Source organism: Bombina bombina, chromosome 8 (assembly GCF_027579735.1).
Source record: "Bombina bombina isolate aBomBom1 chromosome 8, aBomBom1.pri, whole genome shotgun sequence".
NCBI classification, from domain to species: domain Eukaryota; kingdom Metazoa; phylum Chordata; class Amphibia; order Anura; family Bombinatoridae; genus Bombina; species Bombina bombina.
The window spans coordinates 278,641,243-278,669,111 of NC_069506.1; the positions used below are offsets into that span (position 1 = coordinate 278,641,243).

The window sequence follows — 27,869 nt, forward strand, 5'->3', positions numbered from 1 at the left end:
TATAGCAAAGGGCATACCTTACTCATACTACAGCCTATAGCAAAGGGCATACCTTACTCATACTACAGTCTATAGCAAAGGGCATACCTTACTCATACTACAGTCTATAGCAAAGGGCATACCTTACCCACACTACAGCCTATAGCAAAGGGCATACCTTACCCACACTACAGCATAAATCAAAAGGCATACCTTACCCACACTACAGCCTATAGCAAAGGGCATACCTTACCCACTACAGTCCACAGCAAAGGGCATACCTTACCCACACTACAGCCTATAGCAAAGGGCATACCTTACCCACTACAGTCCACAGCAAAGGGCATACCTTATCCACACTACAGCCTATAGCAAAGGGCATACCTTACCCACTACAGCCTATAGCAAAGGGCATACCTTACTCATACTACAGCCTATAGCAAAGGGCATACCTTACTCATACTACAGCCTATAGCAAAGGGCATACCTTACTCATACTACAGTCTATAGCAAAGGGCATACCTTACTCATACTACAGTCTATAGCAAAGGGCATACCTTACCCACACTACAGCCTATAGCAAAGGGCATACCTTACCCACTACAGTCCACAGCAAAGGGCATACCTTACCCACACTACAGCCTATAGCAAAGGGCATACCTTACCCACTACAGCCTATAGCAAAGGGCATACCTTACTCATACTACAGCCTATAGCAAAGGGCATACCTTACTCATACTACAGTCTATAGCAAAGGGCATACCTTACCCACACTACAGCCTATAGCAAAGGGCATACCTTACCCACTACAGCCCATAGCAAAGGGCATACCTTACCCACTACAGCCCATAGCAAAGGGCACACCTTACCCACACTACAACCCATAGCAAAGGGCATACCTTACCCACACTAAAGCCCACAGCAAAGGGCATACCTTACCCACACTACAGCCCACAGCAAAAGGCATACCTTACCCACACTACAGCCTATAGCAAAGGGTATACCTTACCCACACTACAGCCTATAACAAAGGGCATACCTTACCCACACTACAGCCCACAGCAAAGGGAATACCTTACCCACACTACAGCCTATAGCAAAGGGCATACCTTACCCACACTACAGCCCACAGCAAAAGGCATACCTTACCCACACTACAGTCCATAGCAAAGGGCATATCTTACCCACACTACAGCCTAAAGCAAAGGGCATAACCTTACCCACACTACAGCACATAGCAAAGGACATACCTTATCCAGACTACAGTCGATAGCAAAGGGCATACCTTACTCACACTACAGCCTATAGCAAAGGGCATACCTTACCCACACTACAGCACATAGCAAAGGACATACCTTATCCAGACTACAGTCGATAGCAAAGGGCATACCTAACTCACACTACAGCCTATAGCAAAGGGCATACCTAACTCACACTACAGCCTATAGCAAAGGGCATACCTTACTCACACTACAGCCATAGCAAAGTGCATACATTACCTATACTGCTGCCAATGGACAGCGCACACATTACACACACTGCTGCCGCCAGGGGAAAGGGTACACATCACACACACTGCTGCTGCCAGGTGACAGGGCACACATCACACACTGCTGCCAGGGGACAGGGCACACATCACACACACACTGCTGCTACCAGGGCACACATCACACACACACTGCTGCTACCAGGGGACAGGGCACACATTACACACACACTGCTGCTGCCAGAGGACAGGGAACACATTACACACACACTGCTGCTACCAGGGCAGACATCACACACACACTGCTGCTGCCAGAGGACAGGGAACACATTACACACACACTGCTGCTGCCAGGGCACACATCACACACACACTGCTGCTGCCAGGGGACAGGGCACACATCACACACACGCTGCTCCTGGCAGGGGACAGATCACACTGCTGCTGCCAGAGGACAGGGCACACATCACACACACACTGCTGCTGCCAGGGGACAGGGCACACATCACACACACACTGCTGCTGCCAGGGGACAGGGCACACATCACAAACACGCTGCTCCTGGCAGGGGACAGATCACACACACACTGCTGCTGCTGCCAGGGCACACATCACAAACACACTGCTGCTGCCAGAGGACATGTCACACATCTCACACACTGCTGCCAATGGACATGGCACACATCACACACACTGCTGCTACCAGGGCACACATCACACACACACTGCTGCTGCCAGAGGACAGGGAACACATTACACACACACTGCTGCTGCCAGGGCACACATCACACACACACTGCTGCTGCCAGGGGACAGGGCACACATCACACACACGCTGCTACTGGCAGGGGACAGATCACACACACACTGCTGCTGCCAGGACACACATCACACTGCTGCTGCCAGAGGACAGGGCACACATTACACACACTATGCCAATGGACAGGGCACACATCACACACACACTGCTGCTGCCAGGGGACAGGGCACACATCACAAACACGCTGCTCCTGGCAGGGGACAGATCACACACACACTGCTGCTGCTGCCAGGTCACACATCACAAACACACTGCTGCTGCCAGAGGACATGTCACACATTTCACACACTGCTGCCAATGGACAGGGCACACATCACACACACTGCCGCTGCCAGGACACGCATCACACACACACTGCTGCCAGGGGACAGAGCACACATCACACACACTGCTGCCAGCCAGGGAACACATCACACACACTGCTCCTGACAGGGAACAGATCACACACACTGCTGCCAGGTGACAGGGCACACATCACACACGCACTGCTCCTGACAGGAGACACAGTATAAAAAATAAAATCTGTAAGCTGCGTACCGCATACGGTTAAGTACCTATGGTTCTCCAGCAGACTATCACAACTCGCTTCCGGCACACTGCTGCTGCCAGAGGACAGGGAACACATTACACACACACTGCTGCTACCAGGGCAGACATCACACACACACTGCTGCTGCCAGAGGACAGGGAACACATTACACACACACTGCTGCTGCCAGGGCACACATCACACACACACTGCTGCTGCCAGGGGACAGGGCACACATCACACACACGCTGCTCCTGGCAGGGGACAGATAACACACACACTGCTGCTGCCAGGGGACAGATCACACTGCTGCTGCCAGAGGACAGGGCACACATCACACACACACTGCTGCTGCCAGGGGACAGGGCACACATCACACACACACTGCTGCTGCCAGGGGACAGGGCACACATCACAAACACGCTGCTCCTGGCAGGGGACAGATCACACACACACTGCTGCTGCTGCCAGGGCACACATCACAAACACACTGCTGCTGCCAGAGGACATGTCACACATCTCACACACTGCTGCCAATGGACATGGCACACATCACACACACTGCTGCTACCAGGGCACACATCACACACACACTGCTGCTGCCAGAGGACAGGGAACACATTACACACACACTGCTGCTGCCAGGGCACACATCACACACACACTGCTGCTGCCAGGGGACAGGGCACACATCACACACACGCTGCTCCTGGCAGGGGACAGATAACACACACACTGCTGCTGCCAGGACACACATCACACTGCTGCTGCCAGAGGACAGGGCACACATTACACACACTATGCCAATGGACAGGGCACACATCACACACACACTGCTGCTGCCAGGGGACAGGGCACACATCACAAACACGCTGCTCCTGGCAGGGGACAGATCACACACACACTGCTGCTGCTGCCAGGTCACACATCACAAACACACTGCTGCTGCCAGAGGACATGTCACACATTTCACACACTGCTGCCAATGGACAGGGCACACATCACACACACTGCCGCTGCCAGGACACGCATCACACACACACGCTGCTGCCAGGGGACAGAGCACACATCACACACACTGCTGCCAGCCAGGGAACACATCACACACACTGCTCCTGACAGGGAACAGATCACACACACTGCTGCCAGGTGACAGGGCACACATCACACACGCACTGCTCCTGACAGGAGACACAGTATAAAAAATAAAATCTGTAAGCTGCGTACCGCATACGGTTAAGTACCTATGGTTCTCCAGCAGACTATCACAACTCGCTTCCGGGTTCAGCCCCACTAGCGTAACAATGCGTCACTTCCGGTGCTTGGAACGCAGTGACCCGCATTAGGCTATAATTAACCCGGAAGCGGAAATACGTAATTCTACAGGAACACCTGCGAGAGAAGATAAACAGAAACTTCACGTTGCCAACTGGAGGGACCAGCAGTTCCAAAAGTGCAGTAAGTTACTATCACTCATACAGCTATAGGGAATGTCAGTATTATACCCTCATACAGCTATAGGGGGCAATATGTCAGTATTATACCCTCATACAGTTATAGGGGCAATATGTCAGTATTATACCCTCATACAGTTATAGGGGCAATATGTCAGTATTATACCTTCATACAGCTATAGGGGCAATATGTCAGTATTATACCCTCATACAGCTATAGGGGGCAATATGTCAGTATTATACCCTCATACAGCTATAGGGGGCAATATGTCAGTATTATACCCTCATACAGCTATAGGGGGCAATATGTCAGTATTATACCCTCATACAGCTATAGGGGCAATATGTCAGTATTATACCCTCATACAGCTATAGGGGGCAATATGTCAGTATTATACCCTCATACAGTTATAGGGGCAATATGTCAGTATTATACCCTCATACAGCTATAGGGGGCAATATGTCAGTATTATACCCTGTCAGTATATTTATGAAAATCTTAGCAGTGCTATCCAAATAATATATATAAGTTTATGGCAGGGTTATAAACACAATACAAAGAAATAGAAACCCTTATCAACCATGCACCTACTAGACCATACAATTAATATAAATATCTGAATTCTTTTATTTAGTTAATATCCATAAACATATTGAAGTATATTTGCAATAAAAGGAAATGAAACAAAATTTATATGCGTTAAAACCAACTCTTAAGATATGCTATCCTTCTTACAAAACCCAGAAAGATATACCTTCACAATTCAGCCTTTTATTTATTTAACACAATGGGACTAAAAACCTTTAACATCTAAGCAATACAATTCTAAACAGTGTTTATAAAACAATAGGATAATATATATATTCTGCTATTTAACTGCAATTTATCCTAATACAAAATTAACTGACAATATCAGAACTTGCATAGATGAGTTACTTGGTCACTCAGACGCAGATTTAAACAATATATGTATATAGGCTGTGAAATGCTAACTTGAGAAAAACACACTGCTTCTTTAAATCTATTAAATACAAATTAACTATGCATATAACTTATCTTACAAAACCTTGAATACGTTACCAAAGTAAAAAGCAGTCGATATCCGATATTCCTTGGTAGGAATTATTTTACCTCAGATCACCAATAAGTGTATATCGCAATCAATGAGAAGGGTAGATTAGCTTTGCTCAAGTAAAGTGGTATCTCACCCCAGCGGGAACCAGTTACAAGTTTTAGCTTCAGCAGAAAATCTGTCCCTTTCTCTCCATTGCATTCACTTTTTATTTGGTTTTCCCATCACTGGTAAATTGTGGGTGGCCCTGCGGGAGCTGACCTTCCCATTGGTTATCTGGGAAGTCTAAATCGGATTGGCCCTTGGAAATTTCATTTTTAACAACCATAGAGAACCTTCTGGCTGTAGTTCTCGCAACATAACACCAGGTGGCAGCAGACGTACAAACAAACAAATACAACAAGACCATCTCTAACATTTTTAAGCAAGTTAAAAAAAAAATTTCTTTCATAAAATGGTTATTTAATCAGATCACACTCTCTGCATTAATCATATATAACCCCAATTACAGATGGTTAATATTAGGTTATTTTTTTTCTGATTATTCTGATACCAAATATGTTATATTATTAACATTTTATTTTATTTAGGTAATTTAATACTGCTAATTATTAGTTTAAAATGCATTACAATGTTATCGGTATCCTGGCATTTATATGTGAATAATAGCTTATTTTTAATTCAGTATTGTACTGTATTCCAAGTGAATCCTGTCTATGTAGATCTGAAATAAAAATAAATGTTAATAATCACTTCTCTTCAGGTCCATAAACATCTATTCATGTTCTTAAACACACAGAGGCTAAGATATTCATGCTTTCAAAACATACACATACATATACACATACATACATATATACACATATATACATATATATATATATATATATATATATATACATATACACCTCATATCCATTAAAATATATACAGTTGCTTTGAAATCATAATGTAAGTCATGGGCCTTCACTGTATTATCCTAACATTCTAACTTTTCAGTAACTTCAGTTGCCAGACTTTTTGTCTCATACTCACCACATGGGGTCAATCCACGAGTAGTTGTAAAAGTCTTAATGCAGCATATTTCCTGTTTAGCTAGTAGTGCAGATGTGTATTTAAAAATTAACACCATGTGCATAAAAGCTGTCTCTCCATGATTTTGATCAGTTCCAAAAGGGTAATTCAGACATTTCGTCTCCATATATTTGCCTGTATCCTGAAACTATGTTATATTTTAGTTCCTTGCTAAATTATACAATTGCATAATTTAACATATTGAGTGTGTGAGATCTCCCAGAGATAATCCTCTGTTCTCCTTTCAGCCAAGAATGTCTCCTGTGCAATTGGAGTGGGGGAGATCTAATCCTTTGTCCTACAGACCATGTTTATATCCACAGATCTATCAAAAAAAGACAAATATACCTCTATATATTATTTAATAATATTTCAAATACCTTGACATAAATCCCCCTTTCCAATTCAAAAACATGTAGGACACATGTATTTGAATTGGATCAAAGTTAGTGGTATTTGGTGAGGATGTTGACCGTACACATCATGGACAGTCTTCTATGTAGATAGTCTGTCAATTTCGAGCCTTCATGTTTATCAGTTAGGCATCTTTAAACTACAGTATGTCTTTAGTTCATTTGGGGATATGACACTTCATTCTCCCTCTATGACTTGTAGTTGGGACCTGGGATGACACGCTCGCAATTGATTGATATGGACCCATTTATCTATGAAACTTTCATTTTTGGGGATCCGTATTTTATAGGCCACTGGAGATATTTTGTCAGTAATGACGAAAGGACCTTTCCATGAGGGAAGAAATTTCTTCTCCCTAACCTGATCTCTTCCAAAGTTATAAAGATAAACTTTATCATTTATTTCATATTCCTTTTTAGACGTTTTGAGATCATAATAGGTTTTAGTGGCAGTTGCGGCTCTTTCTAAATTCCTTTGAGCAAATGCAAAGGCATATTGCAGGTGCTTTCTTAAGTTCTCCACATATTGATGTGTATTAGCAGCGTTTATCAAATTTTGGTCTGATGTACGGTACAGTAGATGCTGAGGTAGAACCATTCTTCTACCTGTCATCAGTTCAAAAGGTGACATTTTGGTAGCACTACTTGGAGTTGCTCTTAATGCCATTAAGACTAGAGGTAGTTTTACATCCCAGTCTTTACCTGTTTCACTCACAAACTTTTTGAGGATTTTAACAATGGACTGGTTGTAACGCTCTACACCACCACTTGAGGCAGCTCTATAAGCAATATGGAGCTTTCTTTTAACCCCTAGTATTTTCCACATTTTTGTCATCCCTTCGCTAGTGAAGTGGGTCCCCCGATCTGATTCGATTCTTTGGGGCAAACCAAATCTGGAAAATACATGGTTGATGAGCAATGCTGCACATGTTTCAGCACTATTGTTAGGTGCACTAATGCACTCTACCCATTTAGTGAACAGGCATGTCACGGTTAACATGTATTTGTTACCTCTTGATGATCTTGTTACTGGGCCAATAAAATCAATTTGTATATCTGACCATGGCATTACCATCCCCCTTTTCTGCAATGGCGCTCTATGCGTTGGTGCAGTGGGCTGGAACTGTGGACAGATTAAACACCCTTGACAGTAGGTTTGAACATCTTTCAACATGTGTGGCCAAAAAGCATAATCACGCAATATTTCATACGTGAGTTTGGCACCCCGATGACCAGATGTGGGAGCATCGTGGGCATGTTGAAGCATTAGACCTCGGAACTTGGTGGGTACTACCCACTGCTGGATGCCAGTTTTGGAGGTTCTAATTAACAAACCATCCTGTAATTTGAATTGTGATTTAGATTTTATTAAGATTCTCAGATCTTCTTTGCCAATACAATCATCTTTTGAGATGGGGTTGCTTTCAGGATCTTCTATGTGTTTATAGAAGATGCCTACAATGGGGTCTTCTTTTTGACTAGTGATCAGGTCCTCACTAGGAGAATCCTGACTCCATTGTACCAAGTTAGGCTCACTCTGTTGTTTTGCCTGGTTTCTGGTAATGGCTTCTACCTGAATTGCACCCATTAAGTGGTCAATATTAAGGGGTTCTCCAGTTATGGCTCCTTGTTTGGCTAATGAGTCCGCAAGGTCATTTCCTTCCTTATCAGGACCTAGAATTCTGGAATGACCCTTGGTCTTTTTCCAGTGTATGGTTAAATCATTGGATACTACCAGATTATCAATCTCGCAGAACAATTTGCCATGCTTGACTGGTTTGTGATTGCTTTTCTGCATGCCATTTCTTTTCCAAGTTGGCAGGTATTCAACAAAACTGTCACGCACATAATTTGAGTCAGTTATGATCACAAATTCATGAATACCATGTTCAATAGCCATTCCAATGGTTTTGAAAACAGCAGTTAGTTCAGCAACTTGACTGGATCTTGGTCCAATGTTGAAACCTATAGATATATTTGGGAATCCATTTGCCCCCGTTATACCAATGCCAGCGACTAATCTGCGCTCATTATCAATAGTGGCATGGTAAGAACAACCATCAACATACACCCAAGGTAATGTTTGACAATGGTCCTCATTGTATATTTTATATGGGGAAAGCAATTGTTCCTCCAGAAAATCATCTTCTGATAATTCTTCCCCAGGATCTCTAGCAGTACAGTCGTGGAGCTCAGCAAGCCCTTGTGCGACTGGATTCTTTTTATTCTGTTTGTAGCGAATTTCTAGGGGCCAGCCTTGTAAGGAAAGAGTCCACGCTGTTATGCGGCTATTAGACAGATTCCCATCTCTTATTCTCTCACTTTGCAAATATAGCAAAGGCTGGTGGGCCGTTTCTACAATAATTTTCTCGCCCTGTATATAGCTGCGGAAATTTTGTAGAGCCCATACAGTAGATAAGAGGGCTTTTTCGCAATCGCTAAATTTTATTTCTACTGGGGATAGATTTTTGCTCGCATAAGCAATGGCTTTGTTCAAATTATCATGCTTTTGGTATAACACAGCACTCATGCTTATATCTGTATAACCTGTCTCTAAGAAGAAAGGTTTACCACCTTCAGGGTACGCTAAGCAAGGTGCTTGAGTGAGTTTTCTCTTCAGCTCTCTGATGGCTGTCTCTTGAGACTCACTCCAGTGCCATTTCACATCCTTCTTTAGAAGAAGTAGTAGTGGTTTAGCTAATTCCGCATAATTATCAATGAATTTGCGAGAATAATTCGTCATACCCAGGAATGATCTCAATTCCTTTAAGTTAGTTGGGTTTTTAGAATTCACTATAGCTTCCACCTTTTTCTTCTGGGGATTTAATCCGTCAGAGGTAACTTCATGTCCCAAGAAGTTTACACGAGTGCGGCACCATTGAGCTTTTTGCAGGGATAATTTGACACCTGCCCTTTTAAGTTGGCTGAGGACGTGTTTAAGTTCTGTGATGTGTTTTTCAAAGTCTGTGCTTTTGATTAAAACATCATCAACATAAGATAAGGTCCCCCTTTCCAGTGCGTCAGGCATAGCCTTATGCATGAATACAGCAAATTCATGTCCAGAATTTATGTATCCAAATGGAAGTCTCTGGAATGCATACTGAACCTTTTGGAAGGAGAATGCTAGCTTATATTGGTCCTCTTCATGTACCTTTATGGTCCAATATCCCTGTGCACAATCAATGGCAGTGAATATTTTGGATCCTTGCATTTGTGCTAGGCACTGGTCAATGTATGGTACAGGCCAGCCAGACATGTATACTCGTTTGTTTAGCTGTCTTAAGTCAGCACACAAACGCCATTGTCCATTGGGCTTAAGGACACCTAGAATAGGATTATTATAAGAGCTGTGCACCTGTCTGATAATACCTCTTTCTTCCAAATTCCTTATGATCTCTGCAAGAGAATCATATGAGGCTAAGGGAAGTCTGTATTGTTTGACAAATACAGGTGGCGCATTAGGATCTGTTTGTATTCTTGCAATGTGCAAGTCTGTGGTACCACAGTCATAAGAATCCTTAGCGAAAATATCCTTGTACTCCATCAGGAGTTCTCGCAGCTGTTGGCGTTCATCATCGCTAGAACAGCCATTGGCTAAGGATATTTGCTCTTCGACTATTTGCTGAAATCCTGGAAATATTTCAGGCTGTCCTATTTCATAGGCTTCTTCCAGTCTAGAGGTGAGATCCCCTTGATTATAATTTACATTGCTCCCATGATTCTGGTTATTGGGGTAATCTTGCTGTTTGATTGGCTGATCAAACACTAGAGAGGCTTCTTCAATTTTACAGATGCCTTCCTCTGAGCTGAAGGGATAAATAGACTGAACATTAAATAGACCCTCTGGCATAGATGCAAAGGATTGTTCTATTAATTGTTCTTCAGTTAGGTATCCTTCAGGTATTAGCCCAATTACATTATTCTGGAATCCAAAAGTGTAATAACTTGATTCCAGTGCATATCCTATGGTAGTTCCCTTGGATAATGTTATATCCTGTGGGGTCATGTTATGCACAATAATATGTATTGGAACAGTTCCAATATTCACCATAGGAGTGTAAGTCACTGTGACACCCAGATTTTGTATTCTATGGGAGAGGCAAATCAGTGTTTCAGAAGTTTTTAATTTCTGACCTCTCTTTACCTGTAAGGGTAAAAGAAATTTATCAGCCCCAGCAGGAATTATAACATCGCTAGATACCTGCATATTCACAGCATATGGCAATTGCTGGTTTGATTTCAGGGCTGCATTTTCATCCTGAAATACTTCAGGGTCCCCCTTTAACCTGCTCCAGAGGCAAGAATTAATCAAATCTATTTGTATGGCATATCTATGTAAGATATCATTGCCAATGTATATTTGATTATGGGGAGTATTTAAAACTAAAAACAGGTGCTTCACTGACTTATTACCAATAGAGATAGATAATAAGCACTTAGCTGTGATGTTATAGCTTTCAGACCTGTCATCCAGGCCGTTGACACTGTGGTCTTGGGGAGAAAGATATCTAATCACTTTAGGTTCAGCTATTTGCGTTAATAAACCTTCGCTTATATAGCTAGCTTCCTGTTTTAAGTTTATTTTAGCATACTCGGTTTTACCAAGGTCATGCACTTGTATAGGGATAAATAGATCCTCTTTAACTCTCTCAATCCCTGTGAGGTATTGAGTGTGGCCTCCCCCCTTAGGGATTTTATGATCCCCCTTGTGGAGTGATATGGTTAATACATCGCTATCTAGGGAAATATTCGCTATCTTTCCAGGCGATATTTTAAAAGTATTACCATCAGAGCCACTAAAAGGAGTCTGATCATCTATTTGTAGAATAGTGATTTCAGGTGTAGAGTTATTCCTGAAATGAATCTCCACAGCATCTGGTTTCTCTTCCACCACGTGACAGCTGTGTCGGGTGCGAGATGTACCAGATTTTTCATAATTGATAGGCCGTTTAACTTGCGACCAAATTACATTATTTATGCAATCAATTATGGTGCTTAATCGCTTCAGGAGATCACTACCAATAATTAAACGATCAGTTGGCAGATCCACTATAATGACAGGGTGTCTTATGACCCTGTTCCCCAATTTAAATTTTAACCAGGCAATACCGTAGACTTTTAGGGAATCACCCCCAACACCTATCAGAGAACCGTCAAATTCTTTTATTTTAGGTTTGTGGGGTGTTAGCTCATTTAGCTGTGTGTAGTATCTGTGGGATAAGATAGTTGCCTGTGACCCAGTGTCAATTAATCCCCTGATAGGGTTGGAGACTGAATCTTGCAGCTCAACTAGTACATAATATCTTCCTGCAGTTTCTATCATTTCACACATAAAATTTGCATTCTCATACATTTGTGGGCTTCGCCACGTATTACCTGAGTTTGCCATGCTTTCCGATGCAGAAGAAGCTTCATACCTACCTGTTTCCTCTATGACAGGGTCGGCTGGATTCTTTTGTACTGCATCTGTGGAAACAAGGTTAAGAGAGAGCTGCAAAGGAAGAGATTTGTTAACTTTTTCCGGCTGATGTCGCTCATTGTCACAGCTAATTTGTCCGTTTCCGGTCTGTGGGGAGATAACATGATTAGTATCATTGATATTTATTACTACATTTTGTATATCTCTCCCCTCCCCTTCAGGTGATACTGCAGTATTTATGACTGTGCCTGTGGTCCACTGCTGACCACTGGCTGTACCCCTAAAAAAGTATTGTTCGGTTGCTGAGCCGTAGATTTTTGACTCATATTAGCGATTTGTTCGCTCAACCGATTTAATTGGGTAAACAGCATATCTACCTGATTGTACAAGTTACCTCTACCCCTGGGCCTATCTCTTGGTGCCCCATTGTACTGATTCCTGGACCATTGGGTTCCCTCAGAATCAGGGCCACTATTTCTATTCTGGCGTGGTTGCCCCTGGGGTTCAGCTTGTTCAGTATTAATATTTTGGGAAGCATTATATACCTGGGGTGTCTGGTTACCCTGAGAATATCTTCGCCGTTTATTGTATCTACCCTTGCGCGGATACCAATTATTTGGTGAGTATTCTCTTTGTGAGTAATTATTCACCTGATTATGTCCCCCACTTTGGTTATAGTCTCCCTGCGCCTCAACCTGTGTAGGGGGAGGGGCAGAATTAAACCTCTGTGGAGATGGCCTGTTTTGACTGGCCACCTCTGCATAAGTCCTCTTGTTAGACTCCCAATTGAGGGGGCTAGGTGACACCCTAGTTTCTGCCACAATTTTGGGTTTTGACTCCTTTTTAACCCCCTGCTCACTGGACTGCTGAATAGAGTATAACTTCGTAGTCTCTTTGATCAGCCATTCCAATGAGCAATCCTCATCAAAATCTCTAGCTAAGTTAATTTTGATGGGTGTAGGCAGTGCTTCAAAAAATAAATTTACAAATTCTGAGCCGTCAAATTTGGGATTATCTTCAGCCATACTGTACGCATTTTTCAATACAGAAAGGAATTCGATTGGACTCTGATTCGCACGACACTTTAAACCATATACCGCTATCTTTGCGGCAGTTTTAGTGCGATATTGCCCGAATTCTTTTCTGCATTGTCGTTTTACCCCATTCCAGGAATGAATATTCATATCCTTTAGTGAGGCAAAGAATTTGTGATGCTTACTGTCAAATACCCAAGGTAGAAATTCAATTTTCAATTTCTCACTTGTAACATTCATTATAGCTAACGCATTTTCAAAAGCCTGTAAATGATCAATTACAGATTTTGTTCCCTTATTGGAGAATATAGGTACTGCGCGTTGTACGAAAGTGATTATTTTATGGCAATCATAGACTTTATCAGACTTATTTTGGGATTCTCTGTTAGAGTTTCCCTCCCCCGCATCAGCTGCGCTACAGCTGTCCTCTGGATTTACATCCTGAGGGGATTGTCTATTTGGGAAATCTACTTCTGACCCGTTAGGGGTCATTTGTCTATGTTGTTCTATATATTTCCGTACCTCGTCCCTGACGCGTTCGCTAAAGGAGTTAGCATTATCTGTATTATTCTCATTGCTAATATAGGGGTTTTCATTATGGCGATATGACCTTTTTAAATCGCTTAATTCTCTCTGGCTTTGCGCAAGCTGTTTATTTAAATCTTGTATCTGCGCGATTAAGTCCATATTGTGCTTATCTAAGGTGGCTAAGTTTTGGGCAAATTCATCCATTTTATTTTTGGCTATTTTTAAACCCTCTTCGCGTCTGCGCGAGGAACGAATACTATTTTCTAGCTCCTGTATTTGCAATCGTTTGTCTGTGACACAAACGACATTTCGTCAATTATGCATATTAAAAGGGGCCAGGATTTTAGTATTAGTTCGTCTCGCTTTTTGGGAGCTTCGCATTGATTAATCATTAATAATTCCTGGAAGAATTCATTCTCTTCATTCCACATATTATTATTAACGGTAATATTTTTAGCCCTAGTTTCAAGCATATCCATAAAATCATTTAATTCACCCGCAATATTAAACTTCCCTTTAAGGTAACTTAAGATATCTTTCTTAAGGACCTGACCTTTAGTAATAGGTATGGTTATGGGACCAATTTCATTGCTATGTATAGAATTAAATGAGTCACTTCTGGCTACAGACATTATTATATTGGTTTAGTACTTAGTTAAACTAAAACGCTAATACAATTTTTGCCAATAAAAAGAGAGAAGGAAAATTTTTATATTTCAAAAAAAAAATATTATTAATTTTGAAATATGAAAAATTAATATTCCAAAATATGAGAAATTAATATTTTTGATTAACTTTGAAAATATGAAAAATCAATATTTTTGATTAATTTTGAAATATGAAAAATTAATATTTTTATTACTTTTTCAAAATTAATCTTTAATAATATTTTAAGATATTAATGTCAATCTCGAAATATGAAAATTAATATTTCAACTTTTCAAAAAAAATTATATCTTTAAAATATTAATATCGAAATATGAATTTTTTTTTTTTTTTTTTTTTTCTCTTTTATAATAATTTCTATTTACTTACAAATATATTATATCAATTATGATGGAATATTAATAAATCTCAGAAAAAGTGCCTCCAATTATTATGTCAGTATATTTATGAAAATCTCAGCAGTGCCTCCAATTATTATGTCAGTATATTTATGAAAATCTTAGCAGTGCTATCCAAATAATATATATAAGTTTATGGCAGGGTTATAAACACAATACAAAGAAATAGAAACCCTTATCAACCATGCACCTACTAGACCATACAATTAATATAAATATCTGAATTCTTTTATTTAGTTAATATCCATAAACATATTGAAGTATATTTGCAATAAAAGGAAATGAAACAAAATTTATATGCGTTAAAACCAACTCTTAAGATATGCTATCCTTCTTACAAAACCCAGAAAGATATACCTTCACAATTCAGCCTTTTATTTATTTAACACAATGGGACTAAAAACCTTTAACATCTAAGCAATACAATTCTAAACAGTGTTTATAAAACAATAGGATAATATATATATTCTGCTATTTAACTGCAATTTATCCTAATACAAAATTAACTGACAATATCAGAACTTGCATAGATGAGTTACTTGGTCACTCAGACGCAGATTTAAACAATATATGTATATAGGCTGTGAAATGCTAACTTGAGAAAAACACACTGCTTCTTTAAATCTATTAAATACAAATTAACTATGCATATAACTTATCTTACAAAACCTTGAATACGTTACCAAAGTAAAAAGCAGTCGATATCCGATATTCCTTGGTAGGAATTATTTTACCTCAGATCACCAATAAGTGTATATCGCAATCAATGAGAAGGGTAGATTAGCTTTGCTCAAGTAAAGTGGTATCTCACCCCAGCGGGAACCAGTTACAAGTTTTAGCTTCAGCAGAAAATCTGTCCCTTTCTCTCCATTGCATTCACTTTTTATTTGGTTTTCCCATCACTGGTAAATTGTGGGTGGCCCTGCGGGAGCTGACCTTCCCATTGGTTATCTGGGAAGTCTAAATCGGATTGGCCCTTGGAAATTTCATTTTTAACAACCATAGAGAACCTTCTGGCTGTAGTTCTCGCAACATAACACCAGGTGGCAGCAGACGTACAAACAAACAAATACAACAAGACCATCTCTAACATTTTTAAGCAAGTTAAAAAAAAAATTTCTTTCATAAAATGGTTATTTAATCAGATCACACTCTCTGCATTAATCATATATAACCCCAATTACAGATGGTTAATATTAGGTTATTTTTTTTCTGATTATTCTGATACCAAATATGTTATATTATTAACATTTTATTTTATTTAGGTAATTTAATACTGCTAATTATTAGTTTAAAATGCATTACAATGTTATCGGTATCCTGGCATTTATATGTGAATAATAGCTTATTTTTAATTCATTATTGTACTGTATTCCAAGTGAATCCTGTCTATGTAGATCTGAAATAAAAATAAATGTTAATAATCACTTCTCTTCAGGTCCATAAACATCTATTCATGTTCTTAAACACACAGAGGCTAAGATATTCATGCTTTCAAAACATACACATACATATACACATACATACATATATACACATATATACATATATATATATATATATATATATATATATATATACATATACATATACATCTCATATCCATTAAAATATATACAGTTGCTTTGAAATCATAATGTAAGTCATGGGCCTTCACTGTATTATCCTAACATTCTAACTTTTCAGTAACTTCAGTTGCCAGACTTTTTGTCTCATACTCACCACATGGGGTCAATCCACGAGTAGTTGTAAAAGTCTTAATGCAGCATATTTCCTGTTTAGCTAGTAGTGCAGATGTGTATTTAAAAATTAACACCATGTGCATAAAAGCTGTCTCTCCATGATTTTGATCAGTTCCAAAAGGGTAATTCAGACATTTCGTCTCCATATATTTGCCTGTATCCTGAAACTATGTTATATTTTAGTTCCTTGCTAAATTATACAATTGCATAATTTAACATATTGAGTGTGTGAGATCTCCCAGAGATAATCCTCTGTTCTCCTTTCAGCCAAGAATGTCTCCTGTGCAATTGGAGTGGGGGAGATCTAATCCTTTGTCCTACAGACCATGTTTATATCCACAGATCTATCAAAAAAAGACAAATATACCTCTATATATTATTTAATAATATTTCAAATACCTTGACAACCCTCATACAGTTATAGGGGCAATATGTCAGTATTATACTCTCATACAGCTATAGGGGGCAATATGTCAGTATTATACCCTCATACAGCTATAGGGGGCAATTTGTCAGTATTATACCCTCATACAGTTATAGGGGCAATATGTCAGTATTATACCCTCATACAGCTATAGGGGGCAATATGTCAGTATTATACCCTCATACAGCTATAGGGGGCAACATGTCAGTATTATACCCTCATACAGTTATAGGGGCAATATGTCAGTATTATACCCTCATACAGCTATAGGGGGCAATATGTCAGTATTATACCCTCATACATTTATAGGGGCAATATGTCAGTATTATACCCTCATACAGCTATAGGGGGCAATATGTCAGTGTCAGTATTATACCCTCATACAGTTATAGGGGCAATATGTCAGTATTATACCCTCATACAGCTATAGGGGGCAATATGTCAGTATTATACCCTCATACAGTTATAGGGGCAATATGTCAGTATTATACCCTCATACAGCTATAGGGGGCAATTTGTCAGTATTATACCCTCATACAGCTATAGGGGGCAACATGTCAGTATTATACCCTCATACAGCTATAGGGGGCAATATGTCAGTATTATACCCTCATACAGCTATAGGGGGCAATTTGTCAGTATTATACCCTCATACAGTTATAGGGGCAATATGTCAGTATTATACCCTCATACAGCTATAGGGGACAATATGTCAGTATTATACCCTCATACAGCTATAGGGGGCAACATGTCAGTATTATACCCTCATACAGCTATAGCGGGCAATATGTCATGTAGGGGGAATATGTCAGTATTATACCCTCATACAGCTATAGGGGGCAATATGTCAGTATTATACCCTCCTACAGCTATAGGGGGCAATATGTCAGTATTATACCCTCCTACAGCTATAGGGGGCAATATGTCAGTATTATACCCTCCTACCATGTCTTCAAAAATATAACTGGGCTTGTCTAGTAAAAATTATCCCAGATTGGCTAGCAGATGTGGGACACTTTCAAATAAAGGAGTTAGAACAGGACTTTTTCTTGCCTTTCTCGCTCAAAGCTCTCATCCACTTAAATATATCCAAATTACCTATTCTGATGAAAAGGATGTGTACTTTCAAAAACCCTATTATTGCATGGCATAAGATATGTAAACTTATAAAAACTGACCACAGTTATTCTAAATATTTACCTATTATAGGTAATCCTGAATTTACAGAAGGTATAAACAATAAGATCTTTAAAATCTGGCAGGCTAGGGGCCTGGTCTATTTTGACCAATGTATCAATCGGGAGACCGGAAATCTTCATTCATTTGAAAGTATTAAAATTAATTTTCAAATTGACAACAAAGATTTCTTTGGATATTTACAAGTTAGACATTTCTTGAACACTAGGAAAATTAATTTTGATAGCATAAACTGGGAGGGTTTGCATACAGGGATTGCCCTCTTCCGTGCTGGTGTGCATTCCATTTCCTATTGGTATAAGTTGTTATTACAAAAAGAAGGAGAGAAGCATCTCACTTGTTTGGCACAAAGATGGTCAACTGATATGCCAGGGATTGACATTGAAGCAATAAGTAAAAGTTTTTTGAGGGCCTGGCAAGCTACTCCGTTAATAGCTTGGAGAGAGTCGCATTTAAAATTGATTAATCGCACGTATATAACGCCCCACGCATTAAATCTTTGGAATAAAAATCAATGTTATGCCTGCTGGAGATGTAATTTCCCAAAGGCTAATTTGATCCATTGTATTTGGAGTTGCCCAAAGGTTGTATCCTTCTGGGCTAAAATATAATTTTGGCTCTCAAAAATACTCAGGCATCAGTTTCATCTTAAATTAGATGATATTATTTTGTTATATGAAAGGATACCCTCGATACCTAATCTGAATACAACGTTTATAAATTTTACAATCTTATGTGCCAGGAATACTATTTTTGCTTCTTGGAAATCGAAGAGATCTCCAAGTTTTTTGCAATTCATAAATAATATGCATTTAAAATTAACTATTGAACAATATGATACATCGATTGACTCAGAACAGGAGATTAAAAGATTCCTTAATAAATGGATTAATTTCCTACAAAGTTTACCTATAGGAATGCAGAAACAGTATATATTCCCGTTTCGAAACTCTGCTCCTGTTCTGGAAGCTTGTCTTAGAGGAGAACTACCTAATTGAGGTTATGTACTGCACCGGTGATGAGAGGAAAGGTTGGGAGGAGGAAGTTTCCCTTTTTTTTTTTCCTTCTCTTTTTTTTTTTTCTTCTCTCTCTTTTTTTCCTTCTTTTTTTTGTCGTACCACACCTTGCCTGGTCCTGTTTTGTTTAGTTTTGTTTTGTTTGTTGTTAAACTAACTCTGGCTCTGCTCTGGCCGGTTGGGGCTTCATCCGACCAGCTTTGTGAATATTTATGTAGTATATCACAGTTTCTCTTTAGATCAGATTATAAACGAAATAAAAAGCTCAGATATTGGATTATAGAGATCCTGTGTCTAACGTATCTCTGTTAAAACTAAATTTTATTTTTAAGTCACAGGTTATTTTGGTTTATTTTTATTATTTTATTTTTTTTCTCTTTCTTTTTTTTTTAATTTTTTTTGTTATGCTCATTGCTTGTTTTATTGTGTCAAAGATACTGTATTCTGTGCCTACAACCACAATTGTAGGAGACGTGGTTGCAAGTTTCTTTTGTTTTACTTTTTTTATCACACACCCTGCGTGGTGTTTCCTGTGATTGTATCTGTGTATAAAACAATAAAAACGATGTTAAAAAAAAAAAAATTATACCCACCTACAGCTATAGGGGGCAATATGTCAGTATTTTACCCTCATACAGCTATATGGGAGAATATGTCAGTATTATACCCCCATACAACTATAGGGGGCAATATGTAAGTATTATACCCTCCTACAGTTATAGGGGGCAATATGTCAGTATTATACCCTCATACAGCTATAGGTTAAAATATATCAGTATTATACCGTCACACAGCTATAGGGGGCAATATGTCAACTCAGTATTATAACCTCATACAGCTATAGGGGGGCAATATGTCAGTATTTTACCCTCATACAGCTATAGGGTTATTATGTCAGTATTATACCCTCATACAGCTATAGGCTTGTTATGTCAGTATTATACCCTCATACAGCTATAGGGTCAATATTTCGGTATTATACCCTCATATAGCTATAGGAGCAGTATGTCAGCAGTATACTCCTATACAGCTATAGGGGGCATTATGCCCTCATACAGCTATAGGTGCAGTATGTCAGCACTATACTCCCATAGGGCTGTAGAGGGCAGTGTGTGTGACCGTTATACCCTCATACGGCTGCCACCCTTCCCTAGTTTTCATCTTTGCTTCTCATTATGTTTTTCCCTCTCTCACTCTGTTTCTCTATTTGTGCAGTTTTTATTCCTGGATCAAGATGGAGCTACAGGTTCTTAAACGCGACTCATCACCTGAGGCTGAGGGTCTCTCCACAGCGTGCAGGTACTTGGTGTGGGATTGTGTGCTCTGACTCCTGTTTCTTTTTAAAGTGTTGGTGAACAGACTGAAAATTTGCAGTTTGTTTGTAATTTAGGGAGAAACAGAAATAGATCTTCCCTCACCCACGGAGGACATAGTGAGTAACTGATGTGCCTCTAATTTGGATATAATTCCTTATGATATAAAGCTCTCTGCTCAGATGGGATGATATAAAATAATCCGCTGTCACAGCGAGGTCCCTAGAAGTGCTATGCTTCTGATTATGCTTTGACAGTTTCTGTCTAACTAACCAATTAGGATTATACTTTGTATATTTGTGTATTCTTTGCAAATTGCATTGCCTTTGTAATTGTAAATGTAATTTGCAAATAAAAAAAAAAGTTTGTTACCCAGAGAGCTTCATTACTTCTATGGGCCTGATGATCAAAGATTCCCCAGTTTGGAGAAAAATTATTGTGATGACTTCACTTTCTGTAAGAAAAAGTGCAGCATCTGGAAGTTCCAGAGAGATAGGAGATGCCTTCCATAGAAAGTAGCAAGGCTCTATGGGTTACAGACTCTTACAGGGGAGAGTGAAATTAACCTGACACTGATATAAATTCTCATTTTGCAGCAAATACAAATGAAACTGAAATGTTTTCACTAAAATGTAACTTGCTTTTGTCTCTAGTTTAGTATATATTACTTATCTATGTATTGGGAATTTTGAGCGAACTTCTCCTGCATACAGCTGGAAATATAAACCGATGAGACCTGTGTTTATTTACTCCACAATGGCAACATTTCAGAATTCTGCATTTGCTTTCAATAGGTCAGGTTAGAAGATGGTAAGATTTGAATGATATATTGACATATATATATATATATATATATATATATATATATATATATACTGTCCCAGCAAAAAAGGCACTCACTGTTTCCATAAAAAATAACTTTTAATAAGTCTCCAAAAATAAAAACGACATAACGTTTTGGTGTTTAACAAACACCTTTGGCAAATGTCATACAGTCATTAATAACCCAGTTACCAAAAACTCACCTATCATACACTAATCCTACACAGCCTTATATACAGAATTGTTTGTGTTCCAGCACACGATCCAATTGCAGCGTCGTGACGTCATCACGTAACGTAACCACGTGCTGCCTCACTAACCAATCAAGCTACTACCCGTAGCCACAGTCGCAGTGCGTGTAAGCTGTCAAACGATATCCAGCTGCACTATAGCACTGTTTAGGTACTATTAGCACCAAATGATCATATGTGCATCGTTTGTCATATGTTACTAAACACTTGTAGTGTAATACGAGGGGCTGATCGCAAGCCAGGAACACAAACAGAATAAAAACAATATAATCCTAACTATATGTCAGATCTTAAGCATCTACTTATGTATCCACCAGGAGGGTGTGGAGAATTAATATTTATATGTCAAACAGGATCTGATACTATGTACATTATATTAGTGCGTGATTGGTTAGTGACGCAGCACGTGGTTACGTTACGTGATGATGTCACGGCGCTGCAATCGGATCGTGTGCTGGAACACAAACAATTCTGTATATAAGGATGTGTAGGATTAGTGTATGATAGGTGAGTTTTTGGTAACTGGGTTATTAATGACTGTATGACATTTGACAAAGGTGTTTGTTAAACACTGAAACGTTATGTCATTTTTATTTTTGGAGACTTATTAAAAGTTATTTTTTATGGAAACAGTAAGTGCCTTTTTTGCTGGGACAGTACATTTGTTGTTAAAGTGCACCCTGGCTGCTGAACTAATTCGTATTATGTGCTTATCCTTTCTGGGAGGATTATATATATATATATATATATATATAACACCCAGCACTCACCAGCTAGCTCACAGCTAAGATAAAATCACAACTGGAAAGGTTAGTTACCGCATCTGGCCAAATGGGTACCTGGTCCGGTCTTGGAGTGCAGTTCCCTTCCATGTTTTGTATTTTCTCTGGGTGATTACATCCACCTGTGCACCCCTTCTTTGTTCTCAGTCTGTTTGGCTTTGTGAGCTCGCATGATGGTGTGGCTGTGTTAGGGACTCAGGCAATGGAAAGGACCTTCACGTGGTGCCTGAGCTTTCCCATTTGGCCAGATGCGGTAACTAACCTTTCCAGTTGTGATTTTATCTTAGCTGTGAGCAAGCTGGTGAGTGCTGGGTGTTTCTATGTGTTGTATTACTTTTTGTTTGTAATCCCCCTTGTTTCTTGCACCCATTCCGGACTGGGGTTAACTGCCTGTGACTCTGGTGACATCACAGCTTTTTTGGAGTGCTATTTAGCACCCAGGGCTGGATGTTGCTGAGTCACATGATGTGTACCTGGTCCGGTCTTGGAGTGCAGTTCCCTTCCATGTTTTTATATATATATATATATATATATATATATATATATATATATATATATATATATATATATATATATATATATATATATATATATATATATATATATATATATATATATATATATATATATATATATATATATATATATATATATATGTGTGTACAAAGACACCAAACCTGAGCGCTGCTGTTCATTGATCCTGAATCCTCAGCGTGTAACTTGTGATCTCTTCCCCGGCACAATGGAGAGTGGGTGGATGCAGGGAGACTTGAACTGCTGCAGCTGCTTAATCAGAGTGTCTGCAAACACTCCAGAGAAATGTAGAAATCCAAAGAAATTAAGGTATAGCGCAAAAACAGTCCAAAGACACCTGCTCTTAAAAAGTGAAAGATTTTAATGTAATCCAAGATTTAAAAGGCATTGTAGTACAAAAATAGGAGTTAAAAAATGTTATAACTCAGTGTGTACAGAGACACCTGTCTGCAAACATGTTTCGTGCCTCAGCACTTGTTCACTGCATATAGACACACCTGTGCACACCTTCTATTTAAAGGGGAAGTGAGGAATATGCTAGCACCTATTCTTAAAGTTATACCATCCTATAGAAGTACCTAATAGAGTGTAGACCAGATATATAAAGGGACATATTGTGTTAAAATTAGCTTATTTCCTAATCTACTTTATCTACTTAGTTTGAAACCTAGTGTTCACACTTATCAAAAACAAAAGCTTTAAATTATAAAATTTTCTATTAGGTTTTAAAGATTTAGGATCTGTAGATATATAATCTACATTATCTACTTAGTTTGAAACCTAGTGTTCACACTTATCAAAAACAAAAGCTTTAAATTATACATTTTCTATTAGGTTTTAAAGATTTAGGATCTGTAGATATATAAGTTACTCTATATTAATAAGTTTCTTAATATGCTGATGTTGTAGAAATGGCGATATTATAACACCTGAACTTTTTACTAATTTGCAAGGGACAAGTAGTAAACTGTGTAAAATCACAGAATATATGATAGAAACTAAAATAAATTAGAAGAGACAAATATGTTTTAGGTAAATGTGTCCAGATCCCTTCTCATATTGAGACCATATGGACTACTAGTTTTAAGAGAAAACATCCAATAGATTTCTCTTTTATTTAGTTTATTTTCCCTGTCACCACCTCTTTTCCAGCAAGTGACATGATCAATGCCCTGTATGGCTAGTTTAGACACATCTGAGTTATGTTGTTCTCTGAAATGTCTTGCGACAGGAGTGTCACATACCTCATCTTCTATAGAACGCAGATGTTGTAAAAACCTATCTTTTAGGGACTTTTTTGTTTTCCCTGTATATTGTTTCCCACAAAAGAGGCAAGTTAATAAGTACACTATGTGTGTAGTGGAGCAATTAATGAAGAATTTTATAGTGTGTTCCATTTTTGTAGTAGTAGAGGTAAATTTAGGTCCCTCTGTAACATGTTGACATGTTTTACAGATGGGACGACGACATTTATAAAAACCTAATCTCTTTTTAAGCCAGGTGCCAGTAGACTTAATAGGAAGATCTGAAGGAGATAACATGTTAGCAATAGTTTTTCCTCTTCTGGCTACGTTTTTGCGCTATACCTTAATTTCTTTGGATTTTTTTATATATATATATATATATATATATATATATATATATATATATATATATATATATATATATATATATATATATATTCTTTCTCATCTCTTTCTTTCTCATCTCTTTCTTTCTCATCTCTTTCTTTCTCATCTCTTTCTTTCTCATCTCTTTCTTTCTCATCTCTTTCTTTCTCATCTCTTTCTTTCCCGTTATATATATATATCTCTATCATCTCTATCTCTTATATAATATGTTCACCTTTAATGTACATTAAAGGTGACTATATTATATAAGACTTTTGGAGTGCTCTTCTCTTTGGCTCTTTATCTACTGTTTAGTAGCACCCAAGGCTGTTGGACTGAGATTCGGGAGTGCACATTGTTTGGGTATATATATATATATATGTATATATGTGTGTGTATGTATATGTATATATATATATATATATATATATATATATATATATATATATATATATATATATATAATGATATAAAAAGTCTACACACCCCTGTTAAAATGTCAGGTTTTTGTGATGTATAAAAATGAGACAAAGATAAATCATTTTAGAACTTTATCCACCTTTTAATGTGACCTATAAACTGTACAACTCAATTGAAAAACAAACTGAAATCTTTTAGGTGGAGGGAAGAAAACAAAAAACTAAAATAATGTGGTTGCATAACTGGGGATGTAGCTGTGTTCGGAATTAAGCAATCACATTCAAAATCATGTTAAATATGAGTCAGTACACACCTGCCATCATTTAAAGTGCATCTGATTAACGCCAAATAAAGCCATGGTCCACAGAGAGCTTCCAAAGCATCAGAGGGATCTCATTGTTAAAAGGTATCAGTCAGGAGAAGGGTACAAAAGAATTTCCAAGGCATTAGATATACCATGGAACACAGTGAAGACAGTCATCATCAAGTGGAGAAAATATGTCACAACAGTGACATTACCAAAAACTGGACGTCCCTCCAAAATTGATGAAAAGACGAGAAGAAAACTGGTCTGGGAGGCTACCAAGAGGGCCTACAGCAACATTAAAGGAGCTGCAGGAATATCTGGCAAGTACTGGCTGTGTGGTACATATGACCACAATCTCACGTATTCTTAATATGTCAGGTCTATGGGGTAGAGTGGCAAGACGAAAGCCTTTTCTTAAGAAGAAAAACATCCTAGCCAGGCTACATTTTGCAAAAACACATCTGAAGTCTCCCAAAAGCATGTTGCAAAAGGTGTTATGGTCTAATGAAACCAAGGTTGAACTTTTTGGCCATAATTCCAAAAGATATGTTTGGCGCAAAAACAACACTGCACATCACCAAAAGAACACCATACCCACAGTGAAGCATGGTGGTGGCAGCATAATGCTTTGGGGCTGTTTTTCTTCAGCTGGAACTGGGGCCTTAGTTAAGCTAGAGGGAATTATGAACAGTTCCAAATACCAGAGAATATTGGCACAAAACCTTCAGCTAGAAAGCTGAACATGAAGAGGAACTTCATCTTTCAGCATGACAACCACCCAAAGCATACATCCAAATCAACAAAGGAATGGCTTCACCAGAAGAAGATTAAAGTTTTGGAATGGCCCAGCCAGAGCCCAGACCTGAATCCGATTGAAAATCTGTTGGGTGATCTGAAGAGGGCTGTGCACAGGAGATGCCCTCGCAATCTGACAGATTTGAAGTGTTTTTGCAAAGAAGAGTGGGCAAATCTTGCCAAGTCAAGATGTGCCATGCTGGTAGACTCATACCCCAAAAAGACTGAGTGCTGTAATAAAATCAAAAGGTGCTTCAACAAAGTATTAGTTTAAGGGTTTGCACACTTATGCAACCATATTTATTTTATTTTTATATTTTTTCTTCCCTCTACCTAAAACATTTCAGTTTGTTTTTCAATTGAGTTGTACAGTTTATAGGTCACATTAAAGGTGGAAAAAGTTCTGAAATGATTTATCTTTGTCTCATTTTTTACATCACAGAAACCTGACATTTTAACAGGGGTGTGTAGACCTTTTATATCCACTGTATATAACACGGAAGGGGATAGCACTCTCAGGCCGGACCAGGTACACATCCCATGACCCTGTAACACGCACAGCCCTGGGTGCAAAACGGCACTCTCAGGAAGCTGCGCCGTCCTCAGAGCCACAGGCAGTTAACCCCAGACAGGTCTAGGTGCACGGCCCAAATGGGAAAATTACAAAACAAATATATGTTTTAAATAAATATATATATATATATATATATATATATATATATATATATATATATATATATTTGTGCTCATAAGTTTAAATACCCTGGCAGAATTTATGATTTCTTGGCCGTTTTTCAGAGAATATGAATGATAACACAAAAACATTTCTTTCACTCATGGTTAGTGTTTGGCTAAAGCCATTTATTATCAATCAACTGTGTTTACTCTTTTTAAATCATGATGACAACAGAAACTACCCAAATGACCCTGATCAAAAGTTTACATACCCTGGTGATTTTGGCCTGATAACATGCGCACACAAGTTGACACAAAGGTGTTTGAATGGCTAATAAAGGTAACCATCCTCACCTGTGATCTGTTTGCTTGTAATTAGTGTGTGTGTGTATAAAAGGTCAATGAGTTTCTGGACTTCTGACAGACCCTTACATCTTTCATCCCGTGCTGCACTAACATTTCTGGATTCTGAGTCATGGGGAAAGCAAAAGAATTGTCAAAGGCTCTGCGGGAAAAGGTAGTTGAACTGTATAAAACAGGAAAGGGATATAAAAAGATATCCAAGGAATTGAGAATGCAAATCGGCGGTGTTCAAACTCTAATAAAGAAGTGGAAAATGAGGGGTTCTGTTGAAACCTAACCACGGTCAGGTAGACCAACTAAAATATCAGCCACAACTGCCAGGAAAATTGTTCTGGATGCAAAGACAAACCCACAAATAACTTCAGGTGAAATACAGGACATGTGGTGTGGCTGTTTCAAGATGCACAATAAGGAGGCACTTGAAGAAAGATGGGCTGCATGGTCGAGTCACCAGAAGAAAGCCATTACTACGCAAATGCCACAAAGTATCCGGCTTACAATACGCCAAACAGCACAGAGACAAGCCTCAAACCTTCTGGCACAGTCATTTGGAGTGATGAGACCAAAATTGAGCTGTTTGGCCACAACCATAAACGCTACATTTGGAGAGGAGTCAACAAGGCCTATGATGAAAGGCACACCATTCCTACTGTGAAACACGGGGGTGGATCGCTGATGTTTTGGGGATGTGTGAGCTACAAAGGCACAGGAATTTGGTCAGAATTGATGGCACGATGAATGCAGT

General features: G+C 38.9%; 2 protein-coding genes across 5 annotated transcripts in view; one reads left to right on the top strand and one right to left on the bottom strand.

Annotated features, from left to right (window-relative positions):
* Positions 1-4,123, bottom strand: part of PCSK7 (proprotein convertase subtilisin/kexin type 7) — a 258,498-nt gene extending 254,375 nt beyond the window's left edge. The window contains exon 1 of one of the 4 annotated variants that reach the window (XM_053691395.1): positions 4,042-4,123. The gene's annotated coding sequence lies outside the window, so the exon portion shown is untranslated. Of the gene's footprint in view, positions 1-2,822; positions 2,878-4,041 lie in introns of those variants that run through there. The other 3 variants (XM_053691398.1, XM_053691397.1, XM_053691396.1) reach the window with 3 other exon arrangements.
* A 64-nt stretch (positions 4,124-4,187) lies between these two features.
* Positions 4,188-27,869, top strand: part of RNF214 (ring finger protein 214) — a 141,872-nt gene continuing 118,190 nt past the window's right edge. Inside the window, exons 1-2 of the mRNA XM_053691399.1 lie at positions 4,188-4,272; positions 20,468-20,551. Coding sequence (XP_053547374.1) covers positions 20,487-20,551 — 65 coding nt within the window. The 5' untranslated portion in view covers positions 4,188-4,272; positions 20,468-20,486. The remainder of the gene's footprint in view (positions 4,273-20,467; positions 20,552-27,869) is intronic.